At 53.8% G+C, this 18,688-nt stretch overlaps 1 protein-coding gene across 1 annotated transcript in view; it reads right to left on the reverse strand.

Annotated features, from left to right (window-relative positions):
* Nucleotides 1-13,421, reverse strand: part of BSN (bassoon presynaptic cytomatrix protein) — a 94,399-nt gene extending 80,978 nt beyond the window's left edge. The window contains exon 1 of the mRNA XM_059823527.1: nt 13,246-13,421. Within this exon, the coding sequence (XP_059679510.1) occupies nt 13,246-13,421 (176 nt within the window). The remainder of the gene's footprint in view (nt 1-13,245) is intronic.
* Between the last annotated feature and the right edge of the window lie 5,267 nt (nt 13,422-18,688).

An 18,688-nucleotide genomic window follows, 5' to 3' on the forward strand; every position in this document is an offset into this window, starting at 1 on the left:
AAAAGGGAGGCGGTAATGACATACCAGAAAGAAACCAGCTTGTATTTTTAGAAAAAGGAAAGAAAAACCCAGTTAAAACAGCAGTTTCCAGGAGAGGCAATCAGGCTACCATACTGCGGAGAGACAAACAGTTTCTGGTGACTGCAGCGAGCGGCAACAGAAAAATACTGACTTTGCACGCCTATTTGTTTGAGCCTGGGCAAATGAAACACGAGACCCAATATCTATTTTGCTGTGTCTGTGAGAAATTGTAGCATTTTTATCCATCCTGGAATTGCGTCTTTGCACCTTAGAGCATTTTGGCTAGCTCATAATTGTCCCTCTAACTCTTCCCCAGGCCATTTAGGTCCTTCGTATTTTTTTTTTGTTGCCTCAGGTTACCAGGAGAGCTGACACCAAAGGTGTGGAAGAGCCATCAAGAGAAGATGATTTGGGCAGGGACTGAGGAAACAATGATCAACCCGTGTCCTCCCTGAGGACCTCCAAGCACTGTGCACACAGAGGGGTACCTGGTAAAACTGATGAGGCCACACTTTCCTGCAAGGAGGAGAGCTTCGTGTCCAACACGGCCAGATACCATTTAACGAAAACTTCACATCAGGTTGTGTTTGTCAGAGACACTTCTCAGCTACCGAAGTTTCTCCATCCCTGATGTTCTCCTCAACAGCACACGTGGTCCAATAACGTCTATTCTTGGAGACAAGACCGTGGTTGCAAGTGCCTGCTGGGGACGCTGCCCTGGGGCTGCCAGCCAACTGCCTCGCGCAGGAGGGGGTCAATATAGTTGTTTGTGTGCCTTAGATTTGCTCTTTCTGGTTTTCAGAGATTTGAATTGGAAGCTCAAATGCAAACGGCAAACTGACCTCGGAATTAATTACATTTTTTGAGGGTAAAACTTGTTATTCACAACAGGAAAGAAAAAGGAAAGAAAAAGCAAACCCGAAGAATAATACATTACCAATACTGTCAGAGACACCATCAACTTCAATATTTCAAGCCTTTCAGTTTAAATGTACTTCTGAAATAGGAGAGTCTAAAATTCCCCTGCCAAATTCTTTATAGGATCAAAGGAAAACACTTCTCCAGCGTCTGCAATTCTTTCAGGCGCCTTGGCCCTGCAAGCATTTCCCTGCTGCATATACCTCAGACCAGAACATTTGTCCCCAAAGAGACTGACGCATCTGCGTATTTGATGTATCTGTCCTCGTGGTCCCATCAAAAAGCTTAACTTAGCAGAAATGGAAGCAGGTAAAATTTAAGGCTGAGAAGTTTACTTGAGAAGTGAACTAGATTTTAGATATGTTGGTAAGTAGAAGGCATTTTATTACTACCCAAAGCAGCTAGTTGATTTTGTTTGCACATTTCAAAGAAAAAGAAAGGCATGATAATTTGTTAGTTCAGAGTGTTTGGGACAGTATTTTTAATTAATAATAAATCAAAATTAAGTTGGTAATTATCAACATGGGTTGGATGAAACTGAGTTGTATAGACATCAGGAATCATATTCTAATCCATTAACCAGTGCAGCTAGGAGATACTTCAAGATGAGAAAAGCAGATAAAATAAAGTACAAAAGGGACGCCTAAGGAGATACTATTTAGAGTTTTCTCGCAGAGTGATATTTCTGGATGCCTTATTTTTGCCAGGTTAAGGTAATCAATGGCATGTAATGTAGTAATACGATCATCTTTTCCACTCAAACGAGAACTGATGTTCTGTCACAACTCTAGTGTAACCAGTCCAAACCAAGTCTAATAAAGCGGTAAACGGGCTCTACCTGCTCATCACCACCATGAAAGGTTCAAAGGACAGCAAAGGACAACATGCCCCTTCTGCTGCTGAGCCCTAGGTGGTAGGATCTCACGCCGAGGGACGGGGGAAGGCTGGGGGTGCGCTTCCAGGACCAGCAGACTCAAAGATCTCAACTCTACATAAATGGAAACAACCCATCTTTCCTTGCTTGCTCCCCAGCTACAGGATTCCCAAGCAAAACATCCACAACAACTTGCAGATAGGAGAAGGCTTGGAAATTTCAACTCTTTGGGACTACAGAGGTGCCCTAAATACAAAGGGACAGTCGGGGCAGATGCTGAGCAGCACAGAGCAATTTACAGTGATGTAAGCAGAACCCAGCATCGTCTCCTCACGTACGCTGGCACTGGGAGTATTTACAGAAATATGGATGCTGCCTGCCCCGACACAATGTGCTCCGGCACTATCTGCTGCAGACATCTCGCAGCTTCATATCGGAGCAGACACAGCCCACGGATGTGTTTTGGGAGCAGCCTGACAGCGGTTTCCCCACCCTCCTAAGAGCCATTCCCAGCAGAGGAGTAGAGGAGAACGGAGAAGGTCCGCAAGGGCAGTGGTCCACAGGATCGTCACCGACACCTGCCCAGTCCATTGAGAAATCTTGCTGTGAACGGGTAAAACGAAACCCAAAACACGGTGGCTTACCATCGATGGGCAGGAGACAACAAAGCTGATGCAGTTCAGAGGAAATATGGGAAAGATCTGTGCACTTCAAGGACAACATGTGGTTTGTCGCATCACAGAATCACAGAATCATTAAGAATGGAAAAGACCTGTAAGATCATCAAGTCCAACCATCAACCCAACACCACCATGCCCACTAAACCATGTCCCGCAATGCCATGTCCACACATTCCTTGAACACCTCCAGTGAGGGTGACTCCACCACCTCCCTGGGCAGCTTCTTCCAATGCTTCACCACTATCTCAGTAAAGACATTTTTCCCAATATCCAGCCTAAACCTCCCATGGCACAACTTGAGGCCATTTCCTCTTGTCCTGTCACTCGTCACTTGGGAGAAGAGACCAACACCCACCTCTCTGCAACCCCCTTTCAGGTAGTTGTAGAGAGCAATGAGGTCTCCCCTCAGCCTCCTCTTCTCCAGACTGAACAGCCCCAGCTCCCTCAGCCGCTCCTCATCAGACTTGTGCTCCAGACCCCTCACCAGCTTCATCGCCCTTCTCTGGACACGCTCCTATTGGTGGTCCTACAAGGACCGCATTAATGCATCCCGAACTTGGAGCCCCACAACGAGTCCCAAACTTGGAGTCAATAATACAACAGAAGTTAACCGTAGACAAGCTACTGAAAAAGCATACTGCAAAATTAAAATGGAAAAAAAATGTATGACTCCATTCTGTAGACTTGGAAGTTATTGCCAAATACAATGAGAATGGTTTAGGCTGTAACTATCTCGAGTGCTTAAACTAACTGGATCAAACCCAGCCTGGCCAGGGCAACACGTGCTAGCATCGCGTTGCCCAACTGTAGCACGGACGTACCTGGAAAGGCTTCAAACCATCAGCCTTTACTCTGCCAGTTAACTGGGAGTTTAGTGTTTATAAAAAAAATAAAGAAGGAAAGAAAAAACCCAACCAAACAACAATTTGTCTCCCTAAGAAGATTAATAGGTGCATTTAAAGAAATCAGTCTGTAGGCTTAATGAGAAAGAGGCAGCAAAATCCTAAATGTGAGACCTCCTACAGTTTTTCAGTCCAGCTGTACAATCAAATAATAGTTTATGTAACTAGGATTGGAACAAAATAAATTAAAAGTAATTTCATGTTTTATCAAAGGAAAAAGTACAGTTCGGAGTCAACGTGGAAAAAGATCTAGTTCAGCACTGCATTTTCATAAGCTTCGTATTATCAGCTGATTTGTTTTTTTCACAAGAGGAAGGCAAATTACTGAGTCCCTTAAGAACTTATTATACATTTCCAAATTTCTATTCCTATTTTATAACTCATAATGTCACATATCTGTAACTGAAATGTTTTCTTTAGGAGATGGAAGAAAAAAAAAAAAAACATGCTGTTTTTCCCACGCTGCAATCTGTTTTTTCCGGTTAAAAAAAAAAAGTGGTTAACAGCTACAACATGTCAATCTTTGAAAGTAATTCCCACACACAATTTCATCCTTTCGCAGACATTAAATATGGCAAAATTTCTTCGTACCCCTCATGTCTAGACTGATGAAGGAAGGATGCAAGCCACAGACAGACTCTTTATCATACTGGGGAGCCCACAGCAGACTCAGTTGGGTCTCATGCGGGCTGGCAAGAGGAGCAGAACCCCTCTGAACCTATTTAATAACAGAGAAAGACATGTCTAACATTGACTTCACGCTCACGTATGACTTCCAAGGACAGAGCACCCTGAGAAGGAGCATCCTGAGACCATGTCAGAATAGGTCACATACTCCAAGCGTCTCCTAACAGAGCTGAAAATCCATAAATAAAGCCAAATTCCAAAATATATCACACATTCATGATGGCACGATTCTCAGGAGAGCACTGGTCCTGCAAAGGGACGTCCACTGGAGCCAAGCTCTGAGCTCGGCTCACGTCCCTCTCAGCAACTGGAGAAGCCTGTGAGCCCCCATTGCCAGGAAAGAATCAAAACAGGCTAAAAAGCAATATTCTACTGGCAGGGAATGAAAAAAAAGAAAAAAGGTTCAAAGGCTGCTCTCAGTTATTGACATCTGGCCTCTGAAAGTCTCCCTACCCTGTAATACCTACACAGACATCTGTGCCTCCGGCACCCGGGGCCGGATGGAGGAGGGCATGCCAACCTCAAACACACCGGCTGAAACACTGAATTTTGTCACATCTGCGCTGAGCAACGTTTTGGTCCAAGGTGATTTTTTTTTTTTCCACGGCCTTCAGAGGAGCTGTCAAATCCTCATCGGAAAGCTATTCAGCATGGGAAACTGCTTTGTCATGTCTGAGAAAGCGTGGTCCCTGGCAGGTCCCAGAGCCAAGTGAAGAACAGTTAGTGACACCTGCTCAAAAACCCCTCAAAATTCAGCAACATTTCTCAAGCAGCATGGATGCATTTTCCCTTTGAGCCATACAGTATCTGCTTGCTCTAGGTTGCATTATAACTGTCGAAAAAGGGGGAAACCCTCCGAGAAGAGGGCAGGAGATGCTCTTCTTGTGGAGAGCAGCTAAGCATGCTCAGGCAGCAGAGGTTCAGATGACTGCAGGTGGGACAGGCAGCAGGTCACAGGCAGGAGATGGCAGCCAGCACCTCCCATGGGCGTTCAGAAGCTGCAGGACAACCCAGGCTGAAGTCACAGCACAGCACTGAAGCCTGTTCACAGAGAATGAGAAAACACCGAGAAACAGAGGGATGGCCTCGACAGTCTTCGGGGAAGAGGGAAAAAGCTTCTCATGGGTCAGAGGAGCCTGTGCAGAGCTTGCTGCGACTCGAGAAGTCACTGCGTAATTGCGACGCAGTGAGAAGACTTGGTGTCCATAAGATGTCCCTTCCTTACCTCCTGTACCGCCTGCCGCCTGGCTGTGACCACGAAGGAGAGGGGCGTGGTGACCAAGATTAGGACCATCACATCATCTCCAAAGGCTCAGCTTCCAGTCCTGACCCACATGCCCCCGCTACGTCCCAGCCATGCAACATGCCCCATCATTTGGCTGCAGAACCAGAAACGGGTGAACATCCCAGTAGTCGCCATCGCTCCCTGCTGCGAAACCGGCTGGCCAGGATGGCCCAAGTCCAACTCTTTGAACACACCTGGGCTTGAAGTTGTTGTTATCCCTCAGGAAAGCATATGGAAGTTAAACTACATCTGCATGTCTCACGTGGACTGCCGCAGGCAAATCAAAGCTGCATTTTGGCTTTGCAAAGTATCTCATTTAAGATCTTGGTCGTTACATTGATAGTGGGACTATACAATGGGCTGACTAATGGTGTCTACCAGTGGGTAATGGCCTAGAGGTCTCCTCCGGTCCTGTGCTCCTACCTTTGCCCACTGGTACCTTACACACCCTCTTACAGTCACTTGGCTTTTGGACAACGGAGCCCATCAGCAAGCACTAACGGTCTCCAAGTGGAGACGTTCATCTTGGTTGCTCTGGGGTGAAGGCTCTTCCTAACGGCAGGAAGGACAAGGGCAGGCTGCTGAGGCGACCTGTGAGCAACGGCTTTTCAAGAAGGACTGCTGCCACAGGAGACACTAAGGACAGGGATAGGAGAAAGGTCTAGGGACTCTGATATTCAAGAAAGACTGGGCAGGAGAGGGGGTTTTTTGTTGTAGCTCTTCTTGGAAGATGTCTAATACACTTTACCGTGTTAAATACACACACATTTTTTTCCTCTACAGACAATGACCTAGAAACACAACTAAATCATTTTTGACAAAAGAGAATGCACCAAACTATTTAATCGCATCTTCAGGGGGAAAAAAGCCAGTGTGAACAGCTAATCTGCTGTACATTGCAGACACTATGGTTTTGGGCTGAGGGAGACTGTGTATTTCAGGAGGTGAAGCTGTTATTTAAGCTTTGTGTGATCACATATCCCATTGCACCCTCTGGTAAACTGCTGCTACACTTATTTATGCTCACTGTTTATACAAATTTCATTGCCATTTGGCTAGGCTGGACCTCTAAACTCCAGATTTTGGTTTGCCTTTGTCAGCCATCGTGACGATCTTTACCACCCAGTGCCAGAAGTCAGGCTGGATGTCATACTATCCCTTCTTATCTCAAGCCAAACCATGACACTTGAACAAAAAAAGAGAAAACAAAACAAAAACTGCATTCAGACACGGCTTTTCTTCACTTGGTGGATGACATTCCTCTGCCTCTGAGGAGCTCAGCATGAGCAGGGAGCTGCCATCTCCTGCCCCGTCAACCCGCTGTCCCCAGTCTGTTAATGGGGCCGGGGTCTATCTTCGATATCAAACACGTATTAGTACGATATAGAAAGGCCAAGAGTCAGTGAGATACCATCACCAGTATACTTAAGTCATCTTTGACATTAAATATGAGCAGAGTACGGGTGAGGAGTCCCCCAGGAACATGCCTTCCAGCCTCGCTGTAAAGCACAGGCCAGCGTTAATAGGATGCAATGATACCGCTCCCTCTTGTAGGCTCCTAAATAGCTCGTCTGAGGTGCTGGGTGTTCTCAGCAAGGAGCCATCTCACTGTATTTACCAAAACCTTTCAGCGTCAGTGACATGAAAAGCAGCCTGGCATGCCCGGTGATGACTGACAGGCTGCAGAGCAGCGCTTCGGGGTCACGCCGAAGCTCAGCACCTTCAGGCACTAAAAAAGACCAAAAAAACCTGTTCATAAGAACAGCCATGCCCATGGCTTGATGCAAAAATAACAAATCTGTCATTCAAACAGACGTTTGAAAACACAGCGATGGCTCAACAGCAACGATCTCAATCTCAAGAAAATACACGCAACACTCATAACAGTTTATGATGTGTGGGACTGGGATGACCATCCGCCCTTGCTGTCACTCACCAGCCAAAAAAAAACCCGAGCAGCATCCAGGAGCAGCAGTGCTTATCAGCGAAGACGACGTGATAATCTTTTTTCCACGTTTAGTGAAAAACCAGAACGGCATTGCCGTGGAGCCCATTTCACCCTACCAAGCTACCTGGTTTTAGGAAATGCTCTTTGCACCCTGACTGCCTGTCACATCCTTCTGAAGGTGCATCTCATACGCTAGGAAATGAGTCTGATGTTGCAACAGGATTACTAGAAAAACACCCTCGGCCGATGGCACGCCATTGTGCCAGTTACGCCGAGGAATCGGTGAAGAGGGCTGCACAGAGAGGCAGGGTTTGCGCCAGGCAGGCTGTATTTTTCTGGCAGGTTGGTGTCCAGATGCACATCGAGTATTCCCCAAACCCATATAAACTGCAGGAATATGCCACGGCACTGAATACCTGTTTGCAGTGAATTGGAAACGTGATGGGAAGCATCAAATATGTGCTCGATTCACACAGCAGAGAAAAGAAAGAGCTTTATTCAGGCACGTTGGAGACGCCGAAGCCAGCCCGTCGCACCGTTTGGCAGGACCCGCAGTGTGGAGGGACCCGCCGGTCCCAGTGGATGCGGTCACTCGAGCTGCGGCACCGCTGAGCATCAGCAGAAGAGGCTGACCACAAGAGCTCGGGATTTTGGCGCAGAGAAAGCAGCCCCGCCACAGCTCCAAACTGCGCAAGAAGGAGCCAAAGCATCCTCCAACTTTTCAGCCAGCACGAGCCAACAGAGGAAAGGAAATCAACCCTTCCCAATTCTTCCACACCTTTCTTTCTGAGCAGAAGCGGATGGCACAGGTACATCCAGGAGCCCCTCGCACAGCAAAAGCGAAGGGTGGAGAGGCATGCCTTCAGCACAACACCCAGGTTGGCTTCAGCAGTGAGAAACCCCAACCTGTGAAGCGGATTGCAAATCTCTGTATTTGTTTTGGAAATAAAGGCATTAATATTTGATGCCAAACATTTTGAATATTGATGAGCACGTTCACAGAAGAGGTTTTGGAGTTACTTAAGCACCCAGAATTGTGCCATCTGAAATTCAGTAGCCTAATGGCTGCTGTCAGAGCTATCAAAAGTATGTAAAACACCGCTTGCTAAAGGGAAGGCGTGTGGCAGCCGACACCGCCTGCCCATCACGGGAGAGGAAGATGAATTGAAACCCAGTGGGATATTTAACACAGCAAATATTTTGACTTGATCCATCAAGTAAGCCATTTTGTACTCTTCCTTTTACCTTTTATTTTGCTCACGGAAGTTCTAGGAGCTTGAAACGTTGCGTATCTGTTCTTCCCCTCCTCACTTAAACCCAGCCTCAGCTCCCTCATGACCCTCCGAATCTCATATACCAAATAAACTAATACTTACTAAGTGTGGGTGCGTGGCAGGCTTTCCCAGGGTGTCAGTCCGCAGTTCAGCGAACGGCCAGGAAAACCCTATTTTACTATTTGAGGAAAAGGTTTTCCAGCGATGCCTCTGACGGCAACGTCTCTGCACGGTCCTGCTCAGGGCTCAGTCTCTTTGGGGAGAGCAGTGCATGGAAACAAATACAGAGCTGGCTCTCCAGACAAGTGCGAGCCCTGTCCATAGCCTGGTTTTCCATCACACAGTCTCATTTTATTTCTAGCACAGTCATATGAAAATGGACATCGACTGCTCGTTTCTGCAAGCTTGTGAAAAGTGCCCATTTAAAAAGAAATTGGAGAAACTTGATTTTTTTTTTTTTTAAATTACTTCTGTTTATATACTTATTACCTATTATCGCTATGGTACTTATGGCAAGAAAACAAGCCAATACCCAGCAAATGCAAGTGATCTACCAAAGGGGCAGAACGGAGCATCTGAACTGCACTAGCCTTTTTTCCAAACTTGAGCTAGTTTCTCTAATTTGGAGGGGTGCTTCTTTCGATCCTGTTTCTACTATACTCTTTCACATCACCTGATTTTTCTGACTGCCAAACAGACTAATGCTAAATGTATAGCACGGTAACCAGGATCAACGCTTGACTTGCCGTTCCAAGCCAAGTGAAGGCTTCGGGCGAGCGCCCGCAGCACACGCAGGAGGTGCTACCACTCAGTACTGGAAAATTCCCTTCTCAGTCACTTCAAGACCTTCAACTCTCAGCGAGCCTACCTGGAGACATGAGAAATTCTGGGGTATTCAGCAAAGCAGCATCTTTGCCATGGAAAGCAAAGGTCCCGGTGGTCTCTGCTGTGGGAGAAAGCTTCCTCCCGACCTTGAAGCCCAGCAGCCAGCCCGGCTGTTTGCAACACACATCTCCCAGGCTCCGGAGGAACAGCGACGCTAAAAGCACCGCTGCTCCCACCGACAGCCCGGGTATTTGTGGCCGGTCCTCAACACTTCCCGGGAGACCAACCCTCTTCCCCCCTCCCGTCCTTCAACCTTAGCTCATGCATCCAGGCACCAAAAAAAGTCTTTTACGAGCTGCAAGGCTGAGCAGCAGACAGACCAAAAACCTGAATGAATTGGGCATAAATCAGGCACAGACAAATATGATCAGAAGCATCAATAAAGTCTCTCTTCAGGACACCAGGAAAACCAGCCACCTAAAGCGCTGTGCCCCAAGCTACATTTCTAAACTTGGGATCGTCCCTGCTCTGCCATCCAACCCCTTTTCATCAAGCTGCACCGTGAAATGAGCTTGTCCCTTCTGCTTAGGGGGTCTCTTTGGAGGAGCAGAGCAGGACTCCACTGCCAGGCAGTTGGGAAGTTTTCAGTCCGAGTGCATCCACAAGCAATTTGTATTCCTTTGATCCTACAGGTTAATAACGCTCCATCTTTTCATCTCCTTTCAGGCAACGGAGGCTCTGTTTGTCCAGGTAGGCGAGCAGCAACCCTTCCCTCCCTCCTCCAATTCAGCACCACCTTGCCTGAGAACCAGAGCTGGGCACAACCCCCCTAGGTGAGATTTTAGCAGCGCCTTGCACAAGGGTAAGGTCTTCCCATCTGCGCTGAAAATACCTCGCCTGATGCAATCCTGCACCGCGTTTGCCTTTCTCAGAGCTGCACCCCGCTGGCAGAGCCAGACGAGCTCTCACAGCCGAGCAGCGCACGCACCTTCCCTTCACCCTCCAGCACCTTCCCTTCCTTCACCCTCCAGCACCGCCGCTCCCCGGCTCCGCCGCGCCTCGCCCAAAGCACCCAAGCAGAAGATCAAAAGTTTAAAAATAGCGGTAGATGTTGCAACCCGGTGAGAAGACGTTACTGCTATAGGGCGTTTTCTACTCTCTGAAGTCTCTCCGTAATGTATGCACAGTTTCTTGAAAACAATCATAATGAATTTAAAAACAAGACCCCGAAATCCAGCGTACCACGTATAGGTATTCAGATTATTTCCCTGTATAACACAAAGCAAGTTGTGAAAAATTACACAGAAAAGTAACACTACTACAGTTCTCATTAGCTTGCATACAGATTTGGTTTACTTAATTCAGAGAAAAAAAATAATTGCCCGGATATTGAGAGAAATTCACTTTCCTTTGCCTTGTCACTTGGCATTTCTGGAGCAGCACTTTTTGCACTGCACACCCGCTGCTCGGTCAGCACGAGCCGTGCTTTGCTAAACCTTTTACAACATCTGGTCTATCTTACATGGCCACACCTGCATCTCATAAAGATGACTTTCTTCTCGAGGCCTGTTTTTTCCTTCATTTCCACTTTGTTACCTTGAATTAAAATCCCTAAACGTTATCTCAGCTCCCCACACCCCTCCCACGCTCAGTTTTTAAACACTGATACAGATCAGCATCTTCCCCATCCCACCGCCGCTCCGCAGCAGCCTTCACCGCCAGCCCGCAGAGCCCCGCGCGGCCCACCTCTTTAATTGCATTAATTAATTGCAAGGGAGGGCAGCTCCCCAGCAGCAGCTCCCCAGGAGGGGCAGGAGCGTCAGCTGAGCGTGTGAGGGCTCGGGCACGGCCAGCTAAACTGAGCCGGTATTTCTGGCAGGAGGAGAGTGAGGACGGCCAGCACTGCAGGACTGGGCTCCTCCACCCCAGCACCGCGCTGGCACCGTGTGCTCCGGGACCCCCAAAGCCCCGGGGAGCCCCAGCCCCGGTACCCAACAGCAAACGCAGACCTCGGGCAGCAACAGGGGAGCCCCGCAGCAGCGCCAAAAACGGACAGAGACAGCAGATCTGCACGGCTGCCTCGGCTGATCTCGTTAGGCCGGCCTAAATAGCCCTGCAGGTATTTAATTTTAAATTGTTACGAGCAGTGTATGAACAAGTTCTCGCTGGCGGAGTCCGAAACAGAGGGGTCGATGATTCTTTAGCAAGGGAACTGGAAAAAACATAAAGGAAAATGGGCACGATTTCACTCAGGGGTGTTTTTTCACGCTCCCTGTGTAAAAGCTAACGGAGATTTTACAAAGAAAAGCCTGCCGGCAGCTCGGCCGCCCTGTGGGATCCCCGAATCCCGTCTGGATGTTAAGGTGCAGCCTGCAAGCAGCGATTGCAGTCAGCCGGTTGGGAGCGAGAGGAAAGCACCACCACGGAGACTGCAGCCTCCTGTTTGGGCTCCCACTTGCGTTCTCCCCGTTTGAAATAACAACACAACCAGCAACACCAGCAGAGCTCGTCGCCGCACGGGCCAGGCGGAGAGCCCGAAACGCCGCCGCCTCAGCCACGCGCCGTAGGCAAACTGTCCGCCGAGTCCCCCGCATCCCTCTGTGCAACTTTCTGCTCCTCGCATTTATTTTTCCAGATAGGAGGATGATATTTTAGGATCGGCTTTTTTGTTTTTAAAGGAATTATTTCAAATCCCATGCCCGCTTCCAAAGTGTCTCCCTGCCGACCGGCGCTGCCTGGCAGTGGGAGGGTGGCTCGGCGCGGTTCCCCGCGAGGTTTTGCACCGATGACTCCTGCCAGGGCTGCACGTCCCTCCTGTTACATAACGATCTTTCCCGTTTGGTGCTGGCTCCAGTTGGGGTGGCCGCATTTGGGGTGGCCGCATTCGGGGTGCTCACACGCCCTGGTGTTGTCAGCCGCGTGCCGCCGGGCACCGCCCCCCACCCTGACTGGACCCCCCAACCCTGAACCACACCCCTCCCTCCTCCTAACCCTGCTCCCCCTCCAGCTGCCCCGGCCCTCGCTGCTGGACCTCTGCCCACCGGGCAGCACCCACCTTTCTCCCACCCCCCAAAACACTGCACTCCTCACCGAGGGCACGCCGTCCCTCTCCTGCCCCGAACCACACCCTTGCTTTCCCCCAGCACCCATGGGTGCCATAGTCCCCCTGTTCCAGCAGTGACCTGCCGTGGGTGCCTCCATCTCCTCCCCAAGCCCCATCCACCTCCCCTGCCTGCCCGCAACCCCCGCCTTCTCCCTGCCTGCCCGCCTGCACCCCCGCAGCCGCACCCTGGTCTCCCCTCGGTTTGCACCCCTCGCACACCCCCCTCTCACCCCGCAGACCTGCGCCCAAGCGGCGGCTCCTGCCCGCGTGCCCCCCAGCCACCCCCCGCACCCCAACCTGCTCCCCGCGCCCCGCAAACCTGCAACCAGCGCGCCCGCACCCGCCACACCCTGAACACTCGTGCCCCACACCCCCACGCCCAATGCGCCGGCACCCACCTCTGCCCCACGCGCCCGCACCCCACGCACCCGCACCCTGCCAGCGCCCGCCCCCCCCGCCCCAGCCCTGCACCCACCCACGACCCCACAGCCCATCTGCTCCCGCACCCCCCGCGCCCGCGCCCCCCGCCTGCCCCCCATCTGCCCCCGCGCCCCACGCACCCCACGCCCGCGCGCCCTGCCTGCCCCTGCCCCGGCACCCCGCGCCCTGCCTGCTCCCGCCCCCGTGCCCCACGCAGCCGCCTGCGTCCCGCACGCCCCACAGCCGCCCCGCGGGCACACCTGCCCCCCGCGCCCCGCCGCGCCCCACGGCCCCCCCCGCGCTCTGACCTGGGCCCGGGCGCGGGCGCGCTGCCCGGGAGCTGTCCGCCGCCGCCCGGTGCTGAAGGCGGCTTGGCGGCGGCGGCGGCGGCGGGCGGCGGCGGGGCCCCGGCGGCGGCGGCGGCGGCGGCGGGCGGCAGCTGCCCGTCGTCGCCGCCGCCCTCCAGGCTGGCCTCGTTGCCCATGGCGGGCCGGGCGGGACCGCTCCCTCAGCGCAGCGCCGCCTCCGCCGCCATCAGCCCCGCGCCGCCATCGCCGCCTGCCCCGCCGCCCCGCGCATGCGCCGCCCCGCGCCCGCCCGCCCGCTCGCGCCGCGGGCACGCGCGCCGCCCGGCCAATCGCCGCCCGCCGCCCCGCCCTCCGGCGTCCCGCCTCCCTCCCCCGCCGGCACGTGCCCCCCGCCCCGCGGGCCTGCGCTGGGGCAGCCAATGGCGGCGCGAGGCGACGGCGGGCGCGCGGCAGCGCCCCGCCCCGCCCCGCCCCGCCCAGTCGGCGCTCTGCAGCGCCCGCGCCCGCCAGGCGGCGCTCCGCGAGCTCACACTCTGACAGCCAATGAGCAGCCACTCTCCCGTGAGGTCACACCGCGACGTCCAATGAGCACTCGCTCCCTCATGAGGTTACACCCTGGTAGCCAATGAGCACCCACTCGCCCGTGAGGTCACGGAATGCTGCAGGATGTCACACACTACCAGCCAAGGAGCACCCCCCTCCCCTGTGAAGCCATGTGCTGCTCCAGGATGTCACACCCTGCCAGGAAACCTGCTCGCCACCCCTGGGGAGGTCACACCCGGCCGGCCAATCAGCACCCTCCTCCCCCATGAGGTCATGGCCTGCCTCGGGATGTCACACCCAGCCAGCCAATCAGCACCCTCCTCCCCCGTGAGGTCATGGCCTGCCTTGGGATGTCACACCCTGCCAGCCAACGAGCACCCTCCTCCCCCGTGAGGTCATGGCCTGCCTCGGGATGTCACAACCTGCCAGCCAACGAGCACCCTCCTCCCTCATGAGGTCATGGTGTGCCTCGGGATGTCACACCCGGCCAGCCAATGATTGCCCTGCTCCCTGAAAGGTCACAGACAGCCCTGGAAGGTCACAGGCTACGAGCCCATGTGCAGCCTGCTGCCTGATGAGGTCATGGGTTGGCCTAGGAGATCACCCGCTGCCAGGCAATGAGCCTGCCGCTCCCTGTGAGGTCACAGGCTCCCCAGTGACGTCACGCAGCGCCTAGTGGGTAAGCACACCGGCTCTGATGTGAGGTCACGGGCTCTCTGCTGAGGTGATAGAGCCCTCAGCCAATAAGCGCCCAGCCTCCCACGCGATCACACGGCGCTCCGCCAGCGATCATCGTTGCTGTTCCGTGATGTCACAGGGACCAACCCGTGAGCTCACGCGCTCTCCCTGACGTCTGGGCTCAGCCAGCGAGCACCCGGCTCCCCCGGGGAGGTCACGGGGAGCCCAGCCAACCAGCGCCCCCCTGCCCCCTTAGCTCACACCGCGCCCAGCCAACAGGCGTGCCCTCTCTGCGTGAGGTCACAGGCTGCCTGATGAGGTCAGCGAGCACGGGGAGCGCGCCCCGCCCCGCCGCACCTACACCGCACCCGGATCCCGCCCGTAGTTCACGGCAGGCGGCGGGAATTAACGCCACCGGCACTACCGGAGCGCGGCTCCCGCGGGAGGCAGCGGGGGGGACGGGGCACCCCCGGGCTCCTCCCGCCGCCCCCCCGTGCCACGGGGCGGGGCTGCCGCCCAGAGGCCACGCCGAGGGGCGCAGCACCCCCGCCCGCCGTGCTGCGGGCCGGCCCCGCTGCCTGAGCCCTGCTGCCACCCCGCGGCCTCTCCCGCCTTCTCCGGCTGCAGGATCAGGCCCGACGGGGGGAAGCGGAGGAAGGACCCCCCCAGGGCAGCCCCCGGGGCACGGCCGCCGCAGGGATGGAGAGCTGCACCCGCCCCGTCCTGCCCGTCAGCGCCCCGCGGCTCCGCGGGAGGGGAGATGCTGCTCCCAGTATTTAACACCAGCTCCAGCTGTGGCCACAGCTGCTTTTCCCAGGCCGTCAGTCAAGGCAGGCGCGCCACACCAAATCCCCCAATAAATGTGAGAGCGGGTCCAGTCTCGCCTCCGATTCCCCAGAAAGCGGCTCCAGCATGCCCCGGGAGACGGCACCTCGGCCCCTTCGCCACCGGCTTTCAGGCCCCGTGCGTCCCTCCGGCCCAGGGAGCAGCCGCGCCGGCGGCTGGGGCTCACGGCTGTCCTGCTCGGGGCCAGGTGTAGGGTGCAAGGTGTGCAATAGCAGGAGGAAGGCAGCTTTTGAGGAGCTGAAACCATCACCGAGCAAGAGCAAAAAGGCTCCAGTGCGGGGCAGGGGCAAGGCGTAAGTGCAACAAACCAGAACAAAACCAGAACAAAATCTGGGCAAGGGCAAACGTATTCGCAAGCAAGTTAACTACAGCAGAAGCAACTTCCAAAAGCAGCAGGTACAGAGGAGGCTGGAGAGTGCAGGAATGGAGGAAGGGGATCAGGACTTACACGATGGCCAGAACAGAAAAAAACCCCTGTTTTGCTTTGGGCGCTTTTTTTGTTTTGTTTTTCTCCCAAACACAGAAGACTCAAAACATCCCCCTTAAACTCAGCGGAGGTTTGAGCAGCCGCCAGCAGCAGCCCCGGCTCGGGCCGTGCCCAGCAGCTGACTGCCCAGCCAAGGCACACAAGCCCTGGCTTAAACTTGCCACCCAGGCAAAGCCTCACACCGCCCAGGCACACAGCGGGCAGAGCCAACACCAAGTGACACCAACACAAAGGTCCTTTGCTCACCCCAGTCTGGGCAGGAGAACATTTTGGCTCAGGATGAGTTTATTTTCAAATAGAAATCAGACGCACCAGAAGTTGAATGCAAAGACACGGGCGCACGCAGGTGCTGTGGTCCCTGCTGGAGGGGACACTGGGCTACGCAGCCCGTGGGGCTGAGCTTCGCTGGCAGGTCGGACCCCCAGGCCTGCCCGCAGGGTGGCCCCGGGGCTGTAGTGAGCAGAGGCCACGGCTGGTTTGATCAGATGCAAATACTTTCCCTGTGGCTCTGACAGGTCTACGAACCAGGACTGGAGTAGGGCAGCCCCAAAAGCCCTTCTCAATCCCTCCGCTGCAGGTTGGGACCAGCTCTACCTTTACGGGTAGATACATCACCAGCTCTCGAGCATGGGGTGCTCCCGTGTCCCTCCCCAGCCACCCACCCAGACCTTCACTGTCGCCTTCTTAAAATCACAGAATCATTAAGGTTGCAAAAGACCTGCAAGATCATCAAGCCCAACCATCAACCCAACCCCACCATACCCACTAAACCATGTCCCGCAGTGCCCCATCTACATGTTTTTTGAACACCTCCAGGGATGGTGACTCCACCACCTCCCTGGGCAGCCTCTTCCAGTGCTTGAACACTCTCTCAGTAAAGAAATCTTTCCTAATATCCAGTCTAAACCTCTCCTGGTGCAACCTGAGGCCACTTCCTCTTGTCCTGTCGCTAGTCACTTGGGAGAAGAGACCAACACCCACGTCACCACAACCCCCTTTCAGGTAGTTGTAGAGAGCGATGAGGTCTCCCCTCAGCCTCCTCTTCTCCAGACTGAACAACCCCAGCTCCCTCAGCCGCTCCTCATCAGACTTGTGCTCCAGACCCCTCACCAGCTTCGTTGCCCTTCTCTGGACACGCTCCAGCACCTCAATGTCCTTCTTGTAGTGAGGGGCCCAAAACTGAACACAGCATTCGGGGCGCGGCCTCACCAGCGCCGAGTACAGGGGCACCATCACCTCCCTACTCCTTTTGGCCACACTGTTTCTGATCCAGGCCAGGATGGCGTTGGCCTTCTTGGCCACCTGGGCACACTGCTGGCTCATCTTCAGCCGGCTGTCAACCAACACCCCCAGGTCCTTTTCTGCCAGGCAGCTTTCCAGCCACTCTTCCCCAAGCCTGTAGCATTGCATGGGGTGGTTGTGACCCAAGTGCAGGACCCAGCACTTGGCCTCGTTGAACCTCATACAATTGGCCTGGGTCTCCCTGAACTTGCTTCAGGCCAGAGATCCTGCCTTGAAGGGACAAGGGCACCCTGCCTGAGGGTCAGTAAAAGGCCCTCTGCAGACCCTCTCCCAGGCTTCTCTTCTCCAGAATTAACTCTGCTTGATGAAGTCCCCCCTCCCTTCCCCCCAAGCTTGTTTTCCAGCCCTCTGAACCCCCTTCTCATGCTCCTCCAGACCCTCCACCCATTCCATGTCACTCAGCAATCAGCCCTGAGCGATGCAGGCAAGACACAGCTCGTGCTCTGCAGGCATTTGCCATGTTCCCTGCCCTGGAGATCAGCATCACTTGTATCACAGCTTCACCCCACCGCAGCCCTTCCCAGCAGAAGGGGCCCATCGCCCAAGAGCTGGCACCAAAGGTTTCAGGAGGGTCAGGCACATCCATCACCCCCAGCTCAGCAGCTGAGCTCAGCCCTCCACCCTGAGCTGGAATAGGGAAGAAAGTGCTCAGAAGCCAGTTGTGTTAACAAGTGTGCACAGCAGTATATTTTATTCCCTAAAGATATGTTTTTAGCCAGTCCAGGTACTGAGGCTTCCAGCCTGAAGCAGCTGGAAATAGGAAACATCACAGATTCGTACAGTGCAGAATGCTGTAGCGAGGTACCTCACCAAGTCTGTTCCTTGCAGCTTGAACAGCCCTGTTTCAGTCGTGGGGCAAGAGGGGATCTCCTGTCCCATGTCTCCAAGCTGAAGGACCCCAGACAGGTTCAGCCCCATCAGTCTCCCCCTCCCCTGAAGGGAGCCATTCTTCAGCGCTTCTTCAGGCCCTTCCAAACCCTCAAATCACTAGGCAGACCAGTTACAAAAGAAGAAAAAACCCTACAATCTCATTAAAAAAAATAGAAATTCGTAAGCGAGTTTCACACCAACACGTGCCAGGAACAGAGGTCACATCAGCACACCGATCTCCCCGTTTCCAAGCAGGGCAGGGAGTCACCCCCAACACCCTCCTCCCCAGGTCAGCAATTTCAGTGCCAAGTCTGCAAACATGCAGTGGACTTCATGGCCCAAACCAGGGCAAGGCAGAAGATCCCACAGGCTTGCATGTGGGTCTCCCCAACCCACATGGGCCCGCAGCTGAAGGAAGGTGTTTAATTTGATGACGAATATACAGCCACCCCACAGCAATGCAGGCCAGCACTGCTTTGCCCTCTGCACACTTCTTCCTCCAGGAAACCTTCTCGGAACTATTTACACCAGGCATAGATCTGATCCAGTCCCTTCTCCCTGCTCTCCCTGCAGGCTGACATCCCAGACACCCTTCCTGCACCTCTAGCTTGCGGCTGCGTCCAAAAAGTGCAGTTCCACCTGATGTCAGAGAACCTGACAGCAGCAGCAACTGCAGAGCTTTGAGCAGGCCAGAAGAAAAAACCCTGTTTATTCTGC

This window comes from Gavia stellata, chromosome 12 (genome assembly GCF_030936135.1).
Source record: "Gavia stellata isolate bGavSte3 chromosome 12, bGavSte3.hap2, whole genome shotgun sequence".
NCBI classification, from domain to species: Eukaryota; Metazoa; Chordata; class Aves; order Gaviiformes; family Gaviidae; genus Gavia; species Gavia stellata.